Source organism: Nerophis ophidion, linkage group LG01 (genome assembly GCF_033978795.1).
Source record: "Nerophis ophidion isolate RoL-2023_Sa linkage group LG01, RoL_Noph_v1.0, whole genome shotgun sequence".
Lineage (NCBI taxonomy): Eukaryota > Metazoa > Chordata > Actinopteri > Syngnathiformes > Syngnathidae > Nerophis > Nerophis ophidion.
Window position 1 is genome coordinate 92188783 of NC_084611.1, and position 24892 is coordinate 92213674.

General features: G+C 36.7%; 2 protein-coding genes across 6 annotated transcripts in view; one reads left to right on the top strand and one right to left on the bottom strand.

Moving 5' to 3' along the window:
* The window catches only part of fam184b (family with sequence similarity 184 member B), an 85312-nt gene extending 83356 nt beyond the window's left edge, over positions 1-1956 (top strand). For all 5 annotated transcript variants that reach the window (XM_061916286.1, XM_061916268.1, XM_061916294.1 and 2 more), the window contains exon 18: positions 1187-1956. In XM_061916286.1, coding sequence (XP_061772270.1) covers positions 1187-1259 — 73 coding nt within the window. In that variant the 3' untranslated portion in view covers positions 1260-1956. The remainder of the gene's footprint in view (positions 1-1186) is intronic.
* Positions 1957-4741: 2785 nt separating this feature from the next.
* haspin (histone H3 associated protein kinase) overlaps positions 4742-24892 on the bottom strand; it is a 45007-nt gene continuing 24856 nt past the window's right edge. Inside the window, exons 6-16 of the mRNA XM_061916237.1 lie at positions 23686-23824; positions 23578-23630; positions 20379-20564; positions 15292-15377; positions 15105-15167; positions 9921-10012; positions 9725-9804; positions 9499-9587; positions 7453-7595; positions 5101-5203; positions 4742-5025 (exon numbers count right to left, since the gene is read on the bottom strand). Of these exons, the coding sequence (XP_061772221.1) occupies positions 4824-5025; positions 5101-5203; positions 7453-7595; positions 9499-9587; positions 9725-9804; positions 9921-10012; positions 15105-15167; positions 15292-15377; positions 20379-20564; positions 23578-23630; positions 23686-23824 (1236 nt within the window). The 3' untranslated portion in view covers positions 4742-4823. The remainder of the gene's footprint in view (positions 5026-5100; positions 5204-7452; positions 7596-9498; positions 9588-9724; positions 9805-9920; positions 10013-15104; positions 15168-15291; positions 15378-20378; positions 20565-23577; positions 23631-23685; positions 23825-24892) is intronic.

Here is a 24892-nt window from a genome sequence, read left to right on the forward strand (position 1 = left end):
TTGACTATTTTATGTAATAATTATGACTCCTTAATATCATAATTTGGACTTAATCTCGTAATTATGACTTTATCTCATAAGTTTGACTTTTTATCTCACAATTGTGACTGTTTGATCTAATAATTATGACTATGTCATAATTTTGACTTCATCGTGTAATTATGACATTTTATCTCAAATTTGACACTCATAATTGTGACATTTTTTTCTCATAATTTTGACTGTCATAATTTTGATTTTTTAATCTCACAATTTTGACTTTTATCTAATAATTGTGACTCTCTAATGTCATAATTTTGACTTTGTCTTGTAATTATGACATTGTATCTCATAATTTTGACTTCCTCATGATTATGACATTTGATCTCATAATTATATTTTATCTCATTATGATATTTTATCTCATAATTTTGACTTCATCTCGTAACTATGACATTTTATCTTATAATTTTGACTCTCATAATTATGAATTTTTTTTCTCATAATTTCGACTCTCATATTTATGACTTTTTTCTCATAATTATGACATTTTATCTCATAATGTTGACTTTTTATCTCACAATACTGATAATTTTATCAAATAATTGTGACTCTCAAATGTCATAATTTTGACTTCATCTCGTAATTATGACATTTTATATAATAATTTTGACTTTCTCATAATTACGACATTTTATCTCATAAGTTTGACTTTTTATCTAATAATTTTGACTATTTTATCTAATAATTATGACTCTTAATGTCATAATTTTGACTTCATCTTATCTCATCAATTTGACTTTTTGTCTAATAATGATGACTTTTCAATGTCATAATTGTGACATTTCATGTTACAATTTCGGCTTTTATCTGATAATTACGCATATTTAATTCCGACTATTTATCTAACTATTACAACTATTTATCTCAATATTACAACTATTCATCTCGTCATTACGACTATCTCATTATTATGACTATTTATCACATTGTTACGACTATTTATCACATTATTATGACTATTTATCAAATTATTACGAATATTTAACTCATAATTATGACTTTCTATTTGAGAATTATGACTTACCATCACGGTTTTTTTCATGTTATATTTTTTTTATGTGGGAAACAGGCTTCCATAGATTGAAGTTTGACTGTTGTGTAGAATGATGCAACTTGTCAACATCTTTGATTGTGTTTGTTTCAGGGGGCCTTATGTGGAGCAGAGAGGGACGGCGGGACTAAAGCAGGAATGGTTTACTAAATACTTCTCCTTCTGAGCATAAGTCTTCAACAGTTCATTGCTTGTGCGACGCACACAAAACACTCGTCCGGGAACTCCACCGATTTTCCACGAGGACACATCCAAACGGAAGTGGCCACACAATGCCAACACACCCCTGCTCCAAGGGGAAGAGGTGCTCCAGTTGCATTGTGGGTAATGTAGTACTTTGACATAAGCTTGCATGGATTTACTGTTTGTATCTGGTTGTGTTGCACTGGTTTTGTGGAGCGTCGCGAATCGGTGGAGTTTCCCCGGAAAAGACCCGTGGGCTCATCACCAGCAAGGCCATCTCCAACATTGCCTCAAAGCTCAACCAAAAAGTGCTTGTCAAGAAAACAAAAGTGACAGAAAAAGAAAACATCCCTGACCTCTTCTGGGCCTGGTGGATCTTGTTTGTGTAGTTTGAAATGTCTCCGTATGTGTTTGTTTTTTTTCTAAGGCAGTCTTCCTTTTTAAGTTTGCTTCAATATTATCACAGGATTATTGAACGCAAATATTTCCACGTCTTCAACTATGGAGGCATTCCACGTATCCAATCAAGATCCGCATTGACATCACACACACACACGCACGCACACACACACACACACACACGCACACACACTTCTCACCATACCAAAATGAAGCTTGTTTTGATGCAAAAATGTATGATAGTCTTAATGAACAAATGGAATAAATATTTTGTTTTTCTACTTGCTGCTTCTTTATGCACCGCTCAGTCCAAACGCAGCATGCTAGCATGGACACGCCCCTAATCTTGAAAGGGAAATTGCACTTTTTGGAGAATTTTTCCCATCATTCACAATCCTTATGTAAGACAGGAGCACATTTTTTATGCCAGGGGTCACCAAGTTCGCCCGTAAGGACCAGATGAGTCGCCCGCTGGCCTGTTCTAAAAATAGCTCAAATAGCAGCACTTACCAGTGAGCTGCCTCTAATTTTTAAATTGTATTTATTTACTAGCAAGCTGGTCTCGCTTAGCACAACTTTTTTAATTCTAAGAGAGACAAAACTCAAATAGAATTTGAAAATCCAAGAAAATATTTGAAAGACTTGGTCTTCACTTGTTTAAATAAATTCATAATTTTTTTTACTTTGCTTCTTATAACTTTTAGAAAGACAATTTTAGAGAAAAAATACAACCTTAAAAATGATTTTAGGATTTTTAAACACATATACCTTTTTACCTTTTAAATTCCTTCCTCTTCTTTCCTGACAATTTAAATAAACGTTCAAGTAAATTTATTTTTTATTGTAAAGAATAATAAATACATTTTAATTTAATTCTTCATTTTGGCTTCTGTTTTTTCAAAGAAGAATATTTGTGAAATATTTCTTCAAACTTATTATGATTAAAATTCAAAAAAATTATTTTTGACAAATCTAGAAAATCTCTACAATCAAATTTAAATCTTATTTCAAAGTCTTTTGATTTTTTTTTTTCTGGAAACTCTAGAAGAAATAATGATTTGTCTTTGTTAGAAATATACCTTGGTCCCATTTGTTATATATTCTAACAAAGTGCAGATTGGATTTTAACCTATTTAAAACATGTCATCAAAATTCAAAAATGTATCTCAATCAGGAAAAATGACTAATGATGTTCCATAAAGTATTTTTTTTATTTTTTCAAAAAGATTCGAATTAGCTATTTTTTTCTTATTTTTTTGTTTGAATTTTGAAGAGTCGAAATTGAAGATCAACTATGTTTCAAAATTTAATATAAATTTTTTTTTGTGTTTTCTCCTCTTTTAAACCGTTCAATTAAGTTATTTTTTTTCATCATTCTCTACAAAAAAACTTCCGTAAAAGGAAAAAAATGTACGACGGAATGACAGACAGAAATACCCATTTTATATATATATATATATATATATATATATATATATATATATATTTTTTTTTTTTTTTTTAATTAAATGTAAATTGAGCAAACTGGCTATTTCTGGCAATTTATTTAAGTGTGTATCAAACTGGTAGCCCTTTGCATTAATCAATACCCAAGAAGTATATATACTCATATATATACATGTATATATTACATGTTATTATGAATGTTACTAGATACTACATATATACTTACATCATGTTGATATTACATGTAATTATGAATGTTACTAGATACTACATATATACTTACATCATGTTGATATTACATGTTATTATGAATGTTACTAGATACTACATATATACTTACATCATGTATATATTACATGTTATTATGAATGTTACTACATGACATATATACTTACATCATGTATATATTACATGTTATTATGAATGTTACTACATGACATATATACTTACATCATGTATATATTACATGTTATTATGAATGTTACTAGATACTACATATATACTTACATCATGTATATATTACATGTTATTATGAATGTTACTAGATACTACATATATACTTACATCATGTTGATATTACGTATTATTATGAATGTTACTACATGACATATATACTTACATCATGTATATTTGAGACACTAGTGATTTAGGGCTATATAAGTAAATATTGATTGATTGATTGATATTACATGTTATTATGAATGTTACTAGATACTACATATATACTTACATCATGTATATATTACATGTTATTATGAATGTTACTAGATACTACATATATACTTACATCATGTATATATTACATGCTATTATGAATGTTACTACATGACATATATACTTACATCATGTATATATTACATGTTATTATGAATGTTACTACATGACATATATACTTACATCATGTATATATTACATGTTATTATGAATGTTACTAGATACTACATATATACTTACATCATGTATATATTACATGTTATTATGAATGTTACTATATTACATATATACCTACATCATGTATATATTACATGTTATTATGAATGTTACTAGATACTACATATATACTTACATCATGTATATATTACATGTTATTATGAATGTTACTACATGACATATATACTTAAAGCATGTATAAGTTACATGTTATTATGAATGTTACTATATAACATACATACTTACATCATGTATATATTACATGTTATTATGAATGTTACTACATGACATATATACTTACATCATGTATATATTACATGTTATTATGAATGTTACTATATTACATATATACTTACAGCATGTATATGTTACATGTTATTATGAATGTTACTATATGACATATATACTTACAGCATGTACATAAAACGTTGATGGGGGTGTGTTTATAGGTGGAATAGAGTGCATCCCCACAGTTTCATGGATAGCCGACTCTTGCTAGCGTTTAGCAATAGAATGCACAAAAAAGAGAACCATATGTGTTGTTGTCTTACATGAGGATTGTGAAAGATTAGCAAAAATTCCCCCCAAAAAGTGCAGTTCCCCTTTAACACCTACTGTATAATCCATACTGGTATTTGTAGAACTCAGCTTCTGAGGCAGGCAGCAGAAACAAACCCAAACAAACAGAACAAAAGTAATGTGAGCGTTTAATGTTATTAAACATGATAAGTTGAAATAATGGACATGTCTAAGCGGAGGTTAAAAAGGTGTTCTAGTGAAACAGGGGGCATGTTTGAAGTGCTTCAGTGGCACATCTGTACTGCAGGATGTTTTGATAGAAATGTGTCAGCTCTTTTTTGGTTTCCTTGGCGCCCCTCCCACCCTTGCTGCGGTACCTCATGGCGAGCAGCTTGGAGCACAGGTAGTGGAGCCACAGCACGTTGGAATGAGGCTGGTAGCTGTTCCAGTCGTTGCTGTGGTGGACAAAAAGACGCTATCAGGACGTGGCGTATTGCAAGTGACTGTAGGAGGTGTGGCCGATCACCCACCCGTTCTCCTCTCTCATCAGCCGATAGATATCAAACTGGTAATCTCCTTGGCCCAAGAAGAGCTCCTCGTCGTTTGAAATGTCACAAGATACTCTGAGACCGTCTGGGCAGAGAGGAAGAGAGAGGAAATACTAACGATAAAGACAAACTGTATAAATGAGCTTAATGTCCACTTTTGTCTTACCTGACTCATAAATGTTGGATACTCGTGTTAAACAATTTCAAATGAGAAAATTCATGCAATTTAATGTGAGCTTGGATGACGTTTTGTTGTTGCAGTCTGGCTATGTTGTGATGTCATAGCGAGGAGGACATACTGTTTGGACCAGGGGTCACCAAGACCAGGTCGCCCGTAAGGACCAGATGAGTCGCCCGCTGGCCTGTTCTAAAAATAGCTCAAATAGCAGCACTTACCAGTGAGCTGCCTCTATTTTTTAAATTGTATTTATTTACTAGCAATCTGGTGTCGCTTTTTGTTCGACATTTTTAATTCTAAGAGAAACAAAACTCATATAGAATTTGAAAATCCAAGAAAATATTTTAAAGAATTGGTCTTCACTTGTTTAAATAAATGTATTTATTTTTTTACTTTGCTTCTTATAACTTTTAGAAAGACAATTTTGGAGAGAAAAAAATACAACCTTAAAAATGATTTTAGGATTTTTAAACACATATACCTTTTTACCTTTAAATTCCTTCCTCTTCTTTCCTGACAATTTAAATCAATGTTAAATTAAATCATTTTTTTTTATTGTAAAGAATAATAAATACATTTTAATTTAATTCTTTATTTTAGCTTCTGTTTTTTCGACAAAGAATATTTGTGAACTATTTCTTCAAACTTATGATTAACATTCAAACAAATTATTCTGGCAAATCTGGAAAATCTGTAGAATCAAATTTAAAACTTACTTCAAAGTCTTTTGAATTTCTTTTAAAATGTTTGTTCTGGAAAATCTAGAAGAAATAATGATTTGTCTTTGTTAGAAATATAGCTTGGTCCAATTTGTTATATATTCTAAAAAAGTGCAGATTGGATTTTAACCTATTTAAAATATGTCATCAAAATTCTAAAAATAATCTTGATCAGGAAAAAATACTAATGATGTTCCATAGATTCTTTTATAAATTTTTTCAAAAAGATTTGAATTAGCTAGTCTTTCTCTTCTTTTTTTTGGGTTGAATTTTGAATTTTAAAGAGTCGAAATTGAAGACAAACTATGTTTCAAAATTAATTTTAATTTTTTTTCGGGTTTTCTCCTCTTTTAAACCGTTCAATTAAGTGTTTTGTTCATCATTTATTCTCTACAAAAAACTTTCCGTAGAAGGAAGAAAAATGTCAGAAATACCCTTTTTTTTAAATGAATATATTTATCTGTTTCTATATATATTTATGGTGAGAAATCATTAAGATGATCAGTGTTTCCACAAAGATAAATATAATTAATTATTAATAATAACATAGAGTTAAAGGTAAATTGAGCAATTTGGCTATTTCTGGCAATTTATTGAAGTGTGTATCAAACTGGTAGCCCTTGGCATTAATCAGTACCCAAGAAGTAGCTCTTGCTTTCAAAAAGGTTGCTGACCCATGGTTTAGACAGTGCTGGAATTTAACGACGGCAACTGCGGCAAAAGCTGCGATTGCCCTCGTCATTTTCTGTAATGCCCCTAAAAAATTGACCAGCATCAGCAGCAAGAACATGCCGTGGCCGCCCTTGACGTTTTACTATTAATGGACGAGGGATGTAACAATAAACAGTAAAATGACAATTCACAATAAAATTCCCGACCGGTAGAAATAAGTCTAATTTTTTAATTACCAAAAAACTGTCATTTATTAATGCATTTTATGCAACAAGAAGTCAGGCGCATGCGCACTAGCGTTGTTTGGCTTGATAATCATGGCGGACTAACTGCACGGACTTTGCTCGGGAGATTTTCCCTCGGAGTAAACGAGCCAAGCACTTAATTTAACGACATTTTTCTTGGTTTCCTGCAGGGAGTTTAAAAGCGCACTGCTGTGTTTAGATGGAGACAGGTGTGGACAATTTTGTCCCCACGCTAAAAGTATACAGAAAACTATTTGATGTTGCTTTTATTTTCTCAATAAGGCGTCCATCAGCTGCTGTGACTGACAGTTAAGGATGTGAGGAAACATGCAGCAGGTGATGTTTATAGAGTCTTTACTTTGTTGACTGGCATGTTCACTCCTCCTTTATTTAAGTGCAAATTCTATCAGTGTTCAAGTAAGGTCAATACTAGCTAAAATGTTTTGTCATCTCATCCAACTGAACGCAGGCTGTGAAGATTGTGTATTCCATGTGAGAAATTGTGAGGCTTTCAACTCACCAATTTCCAGTCGGGAGAGAGAATAATCGATGATGCGGACGAGCACCCCTTTGGTTTCCATAGAGTGGGCTGTTCCGTTCAGGAGGAAGTTCCCCGTCTTGTCTTTTGTTGTTTTAACCAAGACGTTGCCCCAGTGGAGATCCCTTTATATATATAAAAAAATAAATAAAACGGCATAGGTTGAGAGAACCTAAAAAATTTAAATAACATATCTAACGACATGATGTATGTAGAAGCAGTAGAGTCATATTTTAAAGAATCTTTCCAACTTTGCCCCTAGTGGAGGTAAAGTACAAACCCTGTTTCCATATGAGTTGGGAAATTGTGTTAGATGTAAATATAAACAGAATACAATGATTTGCAAATCCTTTTCAAGCCATATTCAGTTGAATATGCTACAAAGACAACATATTTCATGTTCAAACTCATAAACTTTATTTTTTTTTTTTGCAAATAATCATTAATTTTAGAATTTGATGCCAGCAACGCGTTACAAAGAAGTTGGGAAAGGTGGCAATAAATACTGATAAAGTTGAGGAATGCTCATCAAACACTTATTTGGAACATCCCACAGGTGTACAGGCTAATTGGGAACAGGTGGGTGCCATGATTGGCTATAAAAACAGCTTCCCAAAAAATGCTCAGTCTTTCACAAGAAAGGATGGGGCGAGGTACACCCTTTTGTCCACAACTGCGTGAGCAAATAGTCAAACAGTTTAAGAACAACCTTTCTCAAAGTGCAATTGCAAGAAATTTAGGGATTTCAACATCTACGCTCCATAATATCATCAAAAGGTTCAGAGAATCTGGAGAAATCACTCCACGTAAGCGGCATGGCTGGAAACCAACATTGAATGACCGTGACCTTTGCTCCCTCAGACTGCACTCTATCAAAAACCCACATCAATCTCTAAAGGATATCACCACATGGGTTCAGGAATACTTCAGAAAACCACTGTCACTAAATACAGTTGGTCGCTAAATCTGTAAGGGCAAGTTAAAGCTCTATTATGCAAAGCCAAAGCCATTTATCAACAACATCCAGAAACGTTGCTGGCTTCTCTGGGCCCGAGATCATCTAAGATGGACTGATGCAAAGTGGAAAAGTGTTCTTTGGTCTGACGAGTACACATTTCAAATTTTGCAAATATTCAACATCGTGTCATCCGGACCAAAGGGGAAGCGAACCATCCAGACTGTTATCGATGCAAAGTGTAAAAGCCAGCATGTGTGATGGTATGGGGGTGCATTAGTGCCCAAGGCATGGGTAACTTACACATCTGTGAAGGCACCATTAAGGCTGAAAGGTACATAAAGGTTTTGGAACAACATATGCTGCCATCTAAGCGCCGTCTTTTTCATGGACGCCCCTGCTTATTTCAGCAAGACAATGCCAAGCCACATTCAGCACGTGTTACAACAGCGTGGCTTGGTAAAAAAAGAGTGCGGGTACTTTCCTGGCCCGCCTGCAGTCCAGACCTGTCTCCCATGGAAAATGTGTGGCGCATTATGAAGCGTAAAATAGGACAGCGGAGACCCCGGACTGTTGAAGGACTGAAGCTCTACATAAAACAAGAATGGGAAAGAATTCCACTTTCAAAGCTTCAACAATTAGTTTCCTCAGTTCCCAAACGTTTATTGAGTGTTGTTGAAAGAAAAGGTGACGTAACAGAGTGGTGAACATGCCCTTTCCCAACTACTTTGGCACGTGTTGCAGCCATGAAATTCTAAACTAATTATTTGCAAAAAATAAAAAAATAAAGTTTATGAGTTTGAACATCAAATATGTTGTCTTTGTAGCATATTCAACAGAATATGGGTTGAAAAGGATTTGCAAATAATTGTGTTCCGTTTATATTTATATTTAACACAATTTCCCAACTCATATGGAAACGGGGTTTGTACCTCTACAGTTACCAACACGGATCCAGAATCAAGTTGCAGTAGAAGGGTTAAAGAAGAGTGCCGTTGAGGCTTGTACAGCCCTTTGAGACACTTGTGATTAAGGGCTATATAAATCAACTTTGATTGATGACTGATGAGTACCTATGTTCAAAGTGCAGCTGCTGCTCAGCCACAGCCAAGGCGGCGGTCACCTGATGAAGGATACTCTTTGCCACGGCCAACGACGACAGCTTGAGGACAAAAGACGAGGGCAGGTTCAAGTCAATCGTGAGCGACAACATGTTATTCTCTAGTTGAAGCACAAAAGGAACCTGCACTACATTGTTACAAAACCCAGCCCACAGATGACATCACGATGGCTGCATACCGTTCCGTTGCTGTTCTCGAGGTCCACGCCGCCAAACTCAAACTCCAGGATGATAAATAACTGGTCCTTTTTGAAGAAATCTACAGAAAGCAAAGGGGAAACTATGAAATACTGATTAGTCATGAAATGGAGTCTATAATGTGGGTTGATGACTAGTTATTCATAGATATTATTGTGTACTTGTGAGAAGAAATACCGGGTCTGTCGTTCTCAGAGCCCTTTTTCTGATCGAAGGTGTCCCAAGCCTTGAGGAACTCTGGAGGGTAGCAGCCTCGGACACAGTGAAGACTACAAGGTACAATCAGATCTCGTCAAAAACAGAAACTGGACGGTTATGGCAAACATAATACAATCAGTTTGATTGAGTATGGAATCACGATCATTCATTTATTTGAAAACATGAGTACTTATTGTAGCAGCAAAACTGAACTTAAAAAAACCTGGGTATTAATTAGTAATGAATAGAATAGAATAGAATAGAATAGAATAGAAAGTAATTTATTGATCCCTGGGGGAAATTCAGCACCACAGTTCACTCACAATAAACAATAAACACTTGGGTATTTTTTACATGTGAATAATATAAATACAGTCTATTATACAGCAATATTCACATGTAAGTAATATAAATACAGTATATTAGTCAGCATTATTAACATTTGAATAATATAAATACGGTTTATTATACAGCATTATTCACATGTGAATAATATAAATAAAGTCTATTATACAGCATTATTCACATGTGAATAATATAAATACAGTCTATTATACAGCATTATTCACATGTGAATAATATAAATAGGTATATTAGTCAGCATTATTCACATTTGAATAATATAAATACGGTCTATTATACAGCATTATTCACATGTGAATAATATTAATACAGTCTATTATACAGCATTATTCACATTTGAATAATATAAATACAGTCTATTATACAGCATTATTCACATGTGAATAATATAAATACAGTCTATTATACAGCAATATTCACATGTAAGTAATATAAATAGGTATATTAGTGAGCATTATTCACATTTGAATAATATAAATACGGTCTATTATACAGCATTATTCACATGTGAATAATATTAATACGGTCTATTATACAGCATTATTCACATGTAAATAATATTAATACAGTCTATTATACAGCATTATTCACATGTGAATAATATAAATAAAGTCTATTATACAGCATTATTCACATGTGAATAATATAAATACAGTCTATTATACAGCAATATTCACATGTAAGTAATATAAATAGGTATATTAGTGAGCATTATTCACATTTGAATAATATAAATACGGTCTATTATACAGCATTATTCACATGTGAATAATATTAATACGGTCTATTATACAGCATTATTCACATGTAAATAATATTAATACAGTCTATTATACAGCATTATTCACGTGTGAATAATATAAATACAGTATATTATACAGCATTATTCACATGTGAATAATATAAATATAGTCTATTATACATTCTAGTACACTCAAAAAGGAACATATGCATTATAGAGTGTCATGGATGTCGGTATGGATGACTTCCTGTGTCGTTCCGACGATAATAAGTAGAATAATAATAATAGCAATAACAATACATTTAAATAACAATGGCAACATAAAAAACAATAACATTGAGTTTATCCGTTTTGTTTTTATTCCGTTTTGTTTGTAACCTTTGACACCAGTCGTGTCAAACCCGATTTCATTGAGGGCCACATCGCAGCTACGGTTAACCTCAGAGGGCCGCTTTTAACAGTGAATAATATACAGTATGAATATAAATGTGTATATATGTTACGGGGTTTGTTTCTTCTTCTATTGTTTCTACTGTCTCTGCTGCCAATCAACTGCTTCCTGTTCGCAGCTGCTCCTCATTTCCCCTGTTAATCAGCCAGCCATTGGTGCTCCCATCCTGCTTAAAACCACCTGCTCACCACTGGAGGAGTGTTGATTCTTTTTCTGACATGCTGTGTGTAGCCTTGATATACTTCACTTTGTCTTTGACGCTACTTTGTTTTGGATGCATTTTTGCTCAACTCTTTGTTAACCTTGGCCACCCGGTTTTTTTTTGTCTTAATTTTTTTTTTTTACCTCTCACCTGTTTGTGTTTTGTAAGTGTCTGTTTAGTGTGCAGCCTAGTCATAGGGAGGGTTAGACAGAGGCCTCTATACACTACACACGTAGGACTCCAGGCTTGGTGTTGGCTGTCACCCTTGGAGGTTTTGGACCCCCTTTTTGGCCAGAGTAGTTTTTTGGTTTAAATAGCTTTAGTTAGTAAGCTTACTTTTCTTTTTCTGAGGTATCTTTTGGTGTGTTTTGTTCACTCCTTTGACAGCACCTGTATTCCCAAGCTAGGCTAGTGTTGTCTTGTTGTCCAACAATCCCTAGAGTCAGAGCCATCTGGGAACGTAACAATATTTAAAACGTGTATGATTGTCTATGTGTTTGATAATTATGTCTTTTTTTACGAAACCAAATCTGTTAAAAACTGTAAGCTCAGTCGCCACAATTTTACCGTAATATTTGCTTCTTTTTTCCCCCCACAGCATATAAAATAAATGAGTACTGTATTTTCCGCACTATAGGGCGCACCTAAAAACCTCAAATGTTCTCAAAAGCTGACAGTGCGCCTTATATATGAACCAATATTGAGCCACAATAAGCGGTAGAAATGGATGGATGGAGGTCTCGCAACTACGGTAAGCAGTCGCCAATTTCATTTTCCCCCGTAGTAGAAGAAGTGCGCTTCTTCTTCTACAGCCGCCGACCTTATTTTCCCCCGTAGAAGAAGAAGCGCACGGTGCATGCTGGGATATATGACTGCGGGAGGCGTGCTGTTTCTGTGTGTAAAGACCCCAAAATGGCTCCTACGACGCAGAGTTTAAAGTCAAGGCGATGAGTCACACAGTAGAAGACGTGAATAGAGCAGCAGCGAGAGAATTTAACATCAACAGCAGCGACACTGACTCTTTTAATGACGACTTTGACGAGACGGAGCCGGGCATGTTGGATGCCGTATTCGACCAACTGTTTGATTTGAACACTGAAGAAGAAGAATTTGAGGGATTGGTGGACGAGAAATAACTTAATAAAGTGAGCTTTACATGTTTATTTTGTGTGTTGTGTTGTGTTACATTATGGTTTGAGCAACGTTGAGATATTGATATATTATTGCCAGAGGTGGGTAGTAACGCGCTACATTTACTCCGTTACATTTACTTGAGTAACTTTTGGGATAAATTGTACTTTTACGAGTAGTTTTTATGCAACATACTTTTACTTGAGTATATTTATAGAGAAGAAACGCTACTTTTACTCAGTTCCATTTATCTACATTAAGCTCGCTACTTGCTACTTTTTTTATCGATCTATTAATGTTTGTTTTGGTTAATGACAGAGCTTCAAAGTAGAATCTACGCATGCCTGCGTTTCACCAATCACATGCAGTCACTGGTGACGTTGGACCAATCAAACAAAACCAGGCGGTCACGTGACCGTCACACGTCGAATCAGACCTAAAAAAGTTGAAAAACTTATTGGGGTGTTACCATTTAGTGGTCAATTGTGCAGAATATGTAGTGTACTGTGCAATCTACTAATACAAGTTTCAATCAATCAATAAAAAGTGTAAAGGAAAAAAGGCACTTTTTATTTCAACCGTACTTCCCGTCATAAGCCTACAGACTGATCGCACAGTTCCTGTCTTCACAATAAAAGCGCCGCTCCATCGTGCCTGCGCTAACAAAATAAGAGTCTCCGAAAGCCAGCGCAAACAAGCTAGCAAACTACGGAGTTTGCCGCCAATGTATTTCTTGTAAAGTGTTTAAAAACGAATATGGAAGCTGGGCAGATAAGATGCCAAAAACCAACTACTTTCATGTGGTATTAGACAGAAAAGAGGAACTTTTTTCTCCTCCATTTGAAAACGTGGACGTCTGAGTCCAATCAATGCAAGTCATCAGAATCAGGTAATACACCAATTTATATTCTTGTCTTCATGAAAGATAGGAATCTATAAGTTAAACATGCTTGTATATTCATTAAAACACCTTCAACATGTCAACAAAAACGGCAAAAAAAATTAATATAAATGCTATACTGTATATATAAATGTATGTATATATATATATATATATATGATTTGTGTGTGTATGTATGATATGTGTGTGTATGTATATATGAGGTAGATCACCTCGACTTGATCATTTACTAAGTAATTGATAAACGTTGAAAAACTTATTGGGGTGTTACCATTTAGTGGTCAATTGTACGGAATATGTACTGTACTGTGCAATCTACTAATACAAGTTTTAATCAATCAATCAAATCAATGAATGCCTACTGAGCCTATTGTGGCTCAATGTGCCATTTTTTAAATTTTATTTTAATGTACTATTATTTAATATATATTATTGTTTTAGTTGCTTAAGAGATATTCCTGGCTCTGAATTTGCTCATTGCTATTTTTATGTTTTTGTGCATTATTTGTTGCCGTAATCAGGTTACTCATCAGTTACTCAGTACTTGAGTAGTTTTTTCACAACATACTTTTTACTTTTACTCAAGTAAATATTTGGGTGACTACTCCTTACTTTTACTTGAGTAATACATCTCGAAAGTAACAGTACTCTTACTTGAGTACAATTTCTGGCTACTCTACCCACCTCTGATTATTGCTTTGCACTATTTCCAGTGTTACTATATTGTGATTGCACTAACGTTTGATTTACCGTCACAGTATCAGACTGTTTTTTACGTGTTTATTGAATCGGCAAAAATAATAAAACAGCTGTGTATTCATTTTGGGAGTGAACAGAGTTGTCAGAACGCTGGTTTGTAATCTATTAATAAAGTTTGACTGACCTGTCTGACTGTTTTGTTGACATTCCCTTTAGCGCAGCTCCATCTAAAGGATGCATAACATAACCCCAGCCTCTACTGTAGCATCTATTCCATGCGCCTTATAATGCGGTGCGCCTTATATATGAACACAGTTTTAAAATAGGCCATTCGTTGAAGGTGCGCCTTATAATCCGGAAAATACGGTACCAATGATTGTCACACACACACTAGGTGCAGTGAAATGATTCTTTGCATGTGACCCATCACTCTTGATCACCCCCTGGGAGGTGAAGGGAGCAGTAAGCAGCAGCGGTGGCCGCGCCCTGGAATCATTTGGGTGATTTAACCCCTATTTTAAATAACTAGACATGCTCTTTTCTAACTCATTCGCACCTCCTCTATTTCACCATCACAAGCGCCGCTGCCCATTAATCGGGAGAAACCATAATGGAAATGGAAATCAAAATTGGAAAAATTGTCAAATCCCAAGTCAGCAGGTGTACGGACTTACTCTTTGAGTCCAATGAAGCTGCTGGTCTGGTTCTGCTGTTTGTCCTTCAGGCTGCTCAGCTCCCTGCAACAATGCAACATTGCTTGTAAGATCATAGACTCCGGTATTCCAGCAAAACTGCGGCATGAGGAATGATTGAAGCACACAGTGAAAGATGGAGCGACTGAATGATGACGTGAATAATTACTTGGAGATGATAATCTCATGGAGAATCTCCCCTAACGTCTTCTGGTCTTCTTCATTCACCTTCTCACTGCCCTCCACTGGAATGACCTAGAAGGACATGGACCACAGTCTGTATTAGAGATTGATCCATAGGTTTATCACAGGGCCGATACCGATACAGACTATTAGTAGTTAAATTATGGCTGGGCGATATTAAACGCCTTTCTGTTTATCGCGCTGGAGGCGATGACGTCAGAATGTGACGTCGCCGAGGTAACACAGCCGCCATTTTAATTTTCAATACATTGTAAACATTGGGTCTCAGCTCTGTTATTTTCCGTTTTTTCGACTATTTTTTGGAACCTTGGAGACATCATGCCTTGACGGTGTGTTGTCGGAGGGTGTAACAACACTAACAGGGAGGGATTCAAGTTGCACCACAGGCCCGAATATGCAAAAGTGTCTGCCGCCAGACCCCCATTGAATGTGCCAGAGTGTCTCCACATTTGACCGGCGATGCTAAGGCAGACATGGCACAGAGATGTATGGATAACCTGCAGATGCATTTGCAACGATAAAGTCAACGAAATCACAAAGGTGAGTTGTGTTGATGTTGTTGACTTATGTGCTAATCAGACATATTTGGTCGCGGCGTGACTGCCAGCTAATCGATGCTAACAGTCTACGCTAATCGACTCTAACATGCTATTTACTGGCGGTGCTAAAGTAGACATGGCACAGAGATGTATGGATAACCTGCAGATGCATTTGCAACGATAGTCAACAAAATCACAAAGGTGAGTTTTGTTGATGTTGACTGCCAGCTAATCGATACTAACATGCTACGCTAATCGATGCTAACATGCTATTTACCGGAGGTGCTAAAGCAGACATGGCACAGAGATGTATGGATAACCTGTAGATTTTTTTTGCAACTATATTACGTTTCCTTCCACCCACATTTAATGCGAAAAAAACACTTACCAATCGACGGATTTAAGTTGCTCCAGTGTCACAAGATACAAAAGTCCTGATCGTTTGGTCCGCACATTTTACCGGCGATGCTAACGCAGCTATTCGGCCATGCTATGGCTATGAATAGCGTCAATAGCTATTCGCTCAATAGCTTCAGTTTCTTCTTCAATACTTTCATACTCCACCCATCTGTTTCAATACATGCGTAATCTGTTGAATCGCTTAAGTCGCTGAAATCTGAGTTTGAATCCGAGCTAATGTCGCTATATCTTGCTGTGGTATTCCCATTGTTTGTTTACATTGGCAGCACTGTATGACGTCACAGGGAAATGGATAGTGGTTTCGAAGATAGCGAAAATAAGGCATTTTAAAGCTTTATTTAGGTATATTCCGAGACCAGTAAAATTTTGAAAAAAAATTCAAAAAATACAACAAGCCACTGGGAACTAATTTTTATTGTTTTTAACCCTTTTGAAATTGTGATAATGTTCCCCTTTAATATCTCGATGTTTTTAGGCCATAACGCGATACACGATATATATCTGGATATTTTGCCTCAGCCTTGAATGAACACTTGATGCATATAATTACACCAGTATGATAATTCTATGTGTCTACATTAAAACATTCTTCTTCATACTGCATTAATATATGCTACTTTTAAACTTTCATGCAGAAAGGGAAATCACTACTAAAAGTGTACCTTATTTTTCTGACTATAAGTCGCAGTTTTTTTCATAATTTGGCCGGGGGTGCGACATATACTCAGGAGCGACTTACTGTATGTGTGAAATTATTAACACATTACCGTAAAATATCAAATAATATTTTTTATTTTTATTTTTTTTAAATTGAAAAGGTTTATTTATAAATTTCAACAATTACAAACAGTACGTCAAACAACAATATAAAACATTATGAAAACAGTACAAAACAGCGCCAGGTGGTTGTAAGTTCAAAATAATAAAAATAGAATACAAAAATATATATTTATATAATAAACAAAATGCAAAGCCGTAGGCTTATTCACATTCATCAAACAACTTAAATTTGGAACAAAGCATCATCGTTTTCACAGCTTTTTTGTTGTTAGAGGTAGAGAGCGTTTTAAAAATAATATTATTTATCTAATTCGCGGAAGAGACAAGATAATGTCAGCAATCGTCACACACACGTCAACCAATAAGAATTCGGCGGGAAAGGGGTCATGGCAGAAGTGCATTGTGGATTATGGAATGCTAACTGCTATATGCTACTGCCGTAGCTATTAAAATGGATCATTTCATCGTTGGCGGTAACTTATAAAAAGTGAGAAGGGCTGAACAAAAATGGCAGCAAAAAGGAAATCATGTACAGCAGAATACAAGCTGGACGTAGTGAAATATGCAGCAGAAAAGGACAAGAGGAAGCGGCGCATACCTTTGGAGTTGGCAGAGTTGTTTAGAAGCGACATCCAGGAAGAAGATTTCATGGGATTTATGGATTAGGAGTGACAGATTGTTTGGTAAAGGTATAGCATGTTCTATATGTTATAGTTATTACCATAATATGTTAGGTTAACATAGCAGTTGGTTATTTATGCCTCATATAACCTACACTTATTCAGCCTGTTCTTCACTATTCTTTATTTCTTTTAAATTGCCTTTCAAATGTCTATTCTTGGTGTTGGGTGTTATCAAATAAATTTCCCCCAAAAATGCGACTTATACTCCAGTGGGACTTATATGTTTTTTTTTCCCTTCTTTATTATGGATTTTATGCAGGCGCGACTTATACTACAGAGCGACTTATACTCCGAAAAATACGGTATTTATCTAATCGATTAAGAACTGTTACAAATAACAATTTGCGAAGAAACCAAAAAATGTTACACCCCTATTAAATACTGCTATAATATGTGTATATATTGTATATGCTGTATGTCAAAATGACAAAAATCGAACCTCAAAAATTGGCGCAGTCAATAATCGACCCATCCCTAGTCTATATGAGTGATTAAAGAAATAGGATACATTAAATGCCTTTGTTGTACATACTAAGATTGATGTATTTGTGTACTACTACATCCCAATAAAGAATACACTACAAACAAGTTATATAACACAAATACAAGCACTTTATACAATTTCACTTCATTTAGTTTAAATGTTCTTATTAGAGATGCACCGTTTGCGGGTCGGGCGGGTGACATGACAAAAAAAAAAGCTTTTAAATAGATTTAGCGGCTTAGCTCGGTTGGTAGAGTGGCCGTGCCAACAACTTGAGGGTTGCAGGTTCGATTCCCGCTTCCGCCATCCGAATCTCTGCCGTTGTGTCCTTGGGCAAGACACTTTACCCACCTGCTTCCAGTGCCACCCACACTGGTTTGAATATAACTTAGATATTGGGTTTCACTATGTAAAGCGCTTTGAGTCACTAGAGAAAAAGCGCTATATAAATATAATTCACTTCACTTCACTTCACTTCACAGATTCGGGCGGGTGGCGGTTGAACCAATTCGGAAATATATATTGTAATAATCCCAGGAATGTAGGCTCATAAAACTTCTTGGTTTGTCTTGTCTTTATTGCACAAGATGTAATACAACCACACAACAGCTCTCATGTCTCGCTTTTCCCGGGACAACGCGAACTCTCACTTCCTTTCGATAACGTCACTTCCCGATCTCTCCCGGAAGTCCCGCCCCCCCAGCAAAAGTCATTGGCTAACACCCCATAGCCAGCCGCTACATTATACATAGTTAAATGTTATGTCCCACCCAATGTCCCACTGGGTGTGAGTTTTCCTTGCCCTTATGTGGGCCTACCGAGGATGTCGTGGTGGTTTGTGCAGCCCTTTGAGACACTAGTGATTTAGGGCTATATAAGTAAACATTGATTGATGATTGATTGATGTTGAAGAGCTTCATTTAGCCTACTGACGTGTATTTATAAATGGTTGATTTATATAGGCTAGTAGGTCAAGTGTTGTACCTGACAACACTGGATGGTACAATTATATGGGCGGCATAGCTCGGTTGGTACCTCGGCCGTGCCAGCAACTTGAGGGTCGCAGGTTCGATTCCCGCTTGTGCCATCCTAGTTACTGCCGTTGTGTCCTTGGGCAAGACATTTTACCCACCTGCTCCCAGTGCCACCCACACTGGTTTAAATGTAACTTAGATATTGGGTTTCACTATGTAAAGCGCTTTGAGTCACATGAGAAAAAGCGCTATATAAATATAATTCACAATTCACAATCCATATAACACGTCACAGACAAGGTCACGCTAACATCACGTGACACCTCTGATGAAGGCTGCAGAAGCAAGGTAGCCCAAACTTGTCAGCTACAACACTTTACCTTACTAGCCTATAGAAATCAACCATTTATAAATAGTTCAATGTTGTTACCCACATACGAAAAACGAGCAGCACTCTTTGAAACAGTTTGTGGGCATACTTTTATTTTGAAGTGTCTCGTTTGGTCTGTCGACGGATGTAAGGAAGCTACTTCCTATTCCTATGGCCAACGAGGTATCTGTCATTTGTTGGTATTTTACTTGGTAACATGTTTGATCCGCATGCTGTGCATGTTATTATTTTTACGTTTGTAACCTGCTTTATTTATTACAGTTTTCACGGTGAATTTGAAGGGAAAGTAAGCCTTCAAATAAATCAGTTCAAGAAAGCCATTGTGTCTGTGCTATTTGGAGGGAGTTACACTTTCTAACCTCACTAATGCCTTGCATCGTCTATATTAGATATATAACAACGGGCGGATGGCGGGCGGTTGTGGCTTTAATGAAATGTTGGTTCGGGTGAGTGGCGGATGAATGACGACTTTAGTGATGCGGTTGCGGATTATATAATTGCCTATCCGCGCATCTCTAGTTCTTATCATAAAAGGTTGTTGCTGTTTTTTAATCAACACAATGCATCTTTATCCTTCACAACATTGTACTGCAAGTCATCCGGATGAAGCACAAAATCTAATCACTTAATACGAAAACAAATTTTGACATTTCCTGATAGCTTTCACCAAGTTATTATGTTGCTAGCAAGCTAAGGAGCATATCAAATAGCTAACGAACAAATAACTGAAGTGACGAATAACCATGGCGATCACATATGTATGTGATGTGTGCACACGTACTTTGAGTGCAACCACCTCCCCGGAGGCGTTGCTGGTGGAGAAGACCTCGCCAAACGTCCCCTCCCCAATCTTGACACACTGTTTCATGCGTTGTGGGGAAATACACTGCGTCCACGGCAGGGGGCCCGGCTGGCCGCACTCTGCGTACACTTTCTCTGCGTCGGACAGATCCACGTCGGACATGAGCTGGAGGAAGCAGAAAGTGACAAGTGTGCGTTTCATTCATTCTGGACAGTAAGGCTGCACAAATCTGGAAAAACCGTAAAGATAACAATTTTAATGCTTGGAAATTCAGCCAGGACAATTTTTTTCCGCACGCACATGTTTACGTTTGAAAGACATTTTCATGCGAGGTCCAGGAAAAACAGTTGGATAAAATATGACTGCAAACCTTGAAGAAATTTAATCACTTGTCAATAAAGCGCAAATAAAAGGCTATATGTATCAATTCATACTCCAACGACCACCTCATGTTATTGTTTTATATATGTGTGGTCTGAATTACAATGGTCACAAACACACAGTCTGTGCCTGAAAGGTGATTGGCGGAGAATGAGGAAGTAAAAGATTTTATTTGTGAAAGCACTTTACATTGAGCAAACGTCCTCAAAGTGCTGCAGTGTATAAAAAAACAAAATAAAAGAATAAAAATAAATACAAATAAAAACTAGAACAGCCTAACAGCTATAACGCACATATCTAAAAAAGGCTTTTTTAAAACTAAGGGTTTTAAGCCTTTTTTAAAAGCATCCACAGTCTGTGGTGCGCTCAGGTGGTCAGGGAGCGCGTTCCACAGACTGGGAGCGGCGGAGCAGAAAGTCCGGTCTCAAAGTGTTGTTGTGTGTCCAGGGAAGCACAGACTCACCAGACGAAATGTTTACACAATGCGTACAGAGTAAAAAAAAGGTTTACCTATTGGAATTTTGCCGTTTGTGATCATAAGATTGGTAATATTAGTTAAAAATAGTGTCAGACTTTGTGATTTCTTCTGGAGGCTACAATATATCATATTACTTTCAATTGTTTTCAAGTAAAAGCAGAAAAAAATATATTTTCAAAGTGTGACGGTGATAAAAATGCAATGGCGGCACACCACATTCAATTACATTAAGGGGAAACCCTGGATCTACATATGAGGGAAAGCATCACAGTAAAAAGACAGAATTAGCTTGAATAGCTCAATTTCATCTGTTTAGTTTTTTGAAAATGTATTTATTTATTTTTTTAGAAATTCCAATTTAAAAAAGAACCCATTTGATAATAATTGACATAAGATGCAGTGCCTGCATTGACATTTCAAACTACTCATTATTCATTAAATAAAAGCCATTTGTATTTGTTGGTTTCTTTAAAAAGTGTGTGGGGGGGGCTCGGAAAAATTGTATATACATTTTTTCAAAAACAAATCCAAGATTTTATTTTTAGCCATAGTGGATCTAACATAATAGTGTGAGAGTCCAGTCCATAGTGGATCTAACGTAATAGTGAGAGTCCAGTCCATAGTGGATCTAACATAATAGTGAGAGTCCAGTCCATAGTGGATCTAACATAATAGTGAGAGTCCAGTCCATAGTGGATCTAACATAATAGTGTGAGAGTCCAGTCCATAGTGGATCTAACGTAATAGTGTGAGAGTCCAGTCCATAGTGGATCTAACATAATAGTGTGAGAGTCCAGTCCATAGTGGATCCAACATAATAGTGTGAGAGTCCAGTCCATAGTGGATCTAACATAATAGTGAGAGTCCAGTCCATAGTGGATCTAACATAATAGTGAGAGTCCAGTCCATAGTGGATCTAACATAATAGTGTGAGAGTCCAGTCCATAGTGGATCTAACATAATAGTGTGAGAGTCCAGTCCATAGTGGATCTAACATAATAGTGAGAGTCCAGTCCATAGTGGATCTAACATAATAGTGAGAGTCCAGTCCATAGTGGATCTAACATAATAGTGTGAGAGTCCAGTCCATAGTGGATCTAACATAATAGTGAGAGTCCAGTCCATAGTGGATCTAACATAATAGTGTGAGAGTCCAGTCCATAGTGGATCTAACATAATAGTGTGAGAGTCCAGTCCATAGTGGGTCTAACATAATAGTGTGAGAGTCCAGTCCATAGTGGGTCTAACATAAAAGTGTGAGAGTCCAGTCCATAGTGGATCTAACATAATAGTGAGAGTCCAGTCCATAGCGGATCTAACATAATAGTGAAAGTCCAGTCCATAGTGGATCTAACATAATAGTGAGAGTCCAGTCCATAGTGGATCTAACATAATAGTGTAAGAGTCTCGTTCATAATGGATCTAATATAATAGTGAGAGTCCAGTCCATAGTGGATCTAACATAATAGTGAGAGTCCAGTCCATAGTGGATCTAACATAATAGTGAGAGTCCAGTCCATAGTGGATCTAACATAATAGTGAAAGTCCAGTCCATAGTGGATCTAACATAATAGTGTGAGAGTCCAGTCCATAGTGGATCCAACATAATAGTGTGAGAGTCCAGTCCATAGTGGATCTAACATAATAGTGAGAGTCCAGTCCATAGTGGATCTAACATAATAGTGAGAGTCCAGTCCATAGTGAATCTAACATAATAGTGAGAGTCCAGTCCATAGCGGATCTAACATAATAGTGAAAGTCCAGTCCATAGTGAATCTAACATAATAGTGTAAGAGTCTAGTTCATAATGGATTTAACATAATAGTGAGAGTCCAGTCCATAGTGGGGCCAGCAGGAGACCATCCCAAGTGGAGACAGGTCAGCTTTGTGATTTTATCAGTGAAAAAGCGCTTTATAAATAAAATGTACTTACTTACTTACATGTTGTCAGGTCTGAAATAGAAACATTGAAAATACTCCGTCAAGTCAAAACCTTGGCACGCTGGCTCACTTGACAGTACATTCGTGCACGTGATGAAAAAGACTTATTGTGATCAGTCCCCACATGAGCTGATGAATGACAGCCAGTGAAGCTCGCTGGTTGTGTCCAGAACCAGCGGGTAGAACTGGAGCGGCACAACCCACTTACTTTTAAAAGAAAGTGTCAGCCAGTTTGTTTGTGATGCAGCTCGTCAAGTAAAACAAAAGAAAAAACGGTCATTTGGATATTCGGTGGAAGATTGAAATAACTCAAGACGGCAGCCCTACTGGATGAGGATTGTTTGGATGTGGATTGGCTCTGTTGTGCCAAAGTCTTACCTGGCTGATATCTGCTGGGCCCGGAGTTTTGTGATTGCTCGGCGTCACCATCACTGAAAGAGAGAGGGGGTTTGAAAAGAGCCTGGGGGCACAGTTACCAGGGTCTACCTTTGCGGTGAATGGAGAGCGCGGACTTGAGACGATTCCAATACTGGGTGTGCGGCGTGAAGTCCGTCAGCAGCGACGAGAGGTTGAGTGGACATGTTCTCACCGGGGTGGAGAAATTATTTGTATGCCCGAGAAGATCCTGCACTCAAGAACAGACCGAGTTAGTCAAGAAAGCTCAAACAGAAACCCCGACAAGAATAGTAAAAGTAAAGTTCTTGGCCACACAGGAAGTAGGGTTTTAAAGATTTGCGCTTGTAACGTTGAAAAGGTATATGTCAGAGTAATTGTATATAAGTTATCACACAACTTGTTTGCTTTGAGTTCAATTTGTCCTGCGGCCTGTGGTTACGATCCACTGCTGCTTACAAAGCTGTCTTTGATCTTATCAAACAAAAGCCGAACAGCTTGTAAACCTCCACTGTGTGTGATGGTATGCGCTGTAGAGGTGTCTGTTTCTCAGATCTTGGACAGCCACAGGAAGGACCCTTATCATGACCCGAAATCTACGAGCAGAGAGGGGGCAAACCGGACACCGCTCCAAGCACCTTTTTGTTTGAACTGTTTATGACCCTGTTGGAGCCTGTTTATAATATTTATTTAATAATTGTTTTGAGAATGGAATCCAATGCCAATGATGATTTTGATTGATAATTGAATGTTTTAGATTAATTATTATTGTGTTCAGCTGCTCACGCTCCTCCTGGTGAGCCACTTCCTCCTCCTATAATTAAGAAGACAGCACAGCTGGGCGCTCTCTTTGTCAATCAATCAATCAATCAATCAATGTTTATTTATATAGCCCCAAATCACAAATGTCTCAAAGGACTGCACAAATCATTACGACTACAACATCCTCGGAAGAACCCACAAAAGGGCAAGGAAAACTCACACCCAGTGGGCAGGGAGAATTCACATCCAGTGGGACGCCAGTGACAATGCTGACTATGAGAAACCTTGGAGAGGACCTCATATGTGGGCAACCCCCCCCCTCTAGGGGACCGAAAGCAATGGATGTCGAGCGGGTCTAACATGATACTGTGAAAGTTCAATCCATAGTGGCTCCAAGACAGCAGTGAGAGTCCCGTCCACAGGAAACCATCTCAAGCGGATCAGCAGCGTAGAGATGTCCCCAACCGATACAGGCGAGCGGTCCATCCTGGGTCCCGACGAGCGGTCCATCCTGGGTCTCGACTCTGGACAGTCAGTA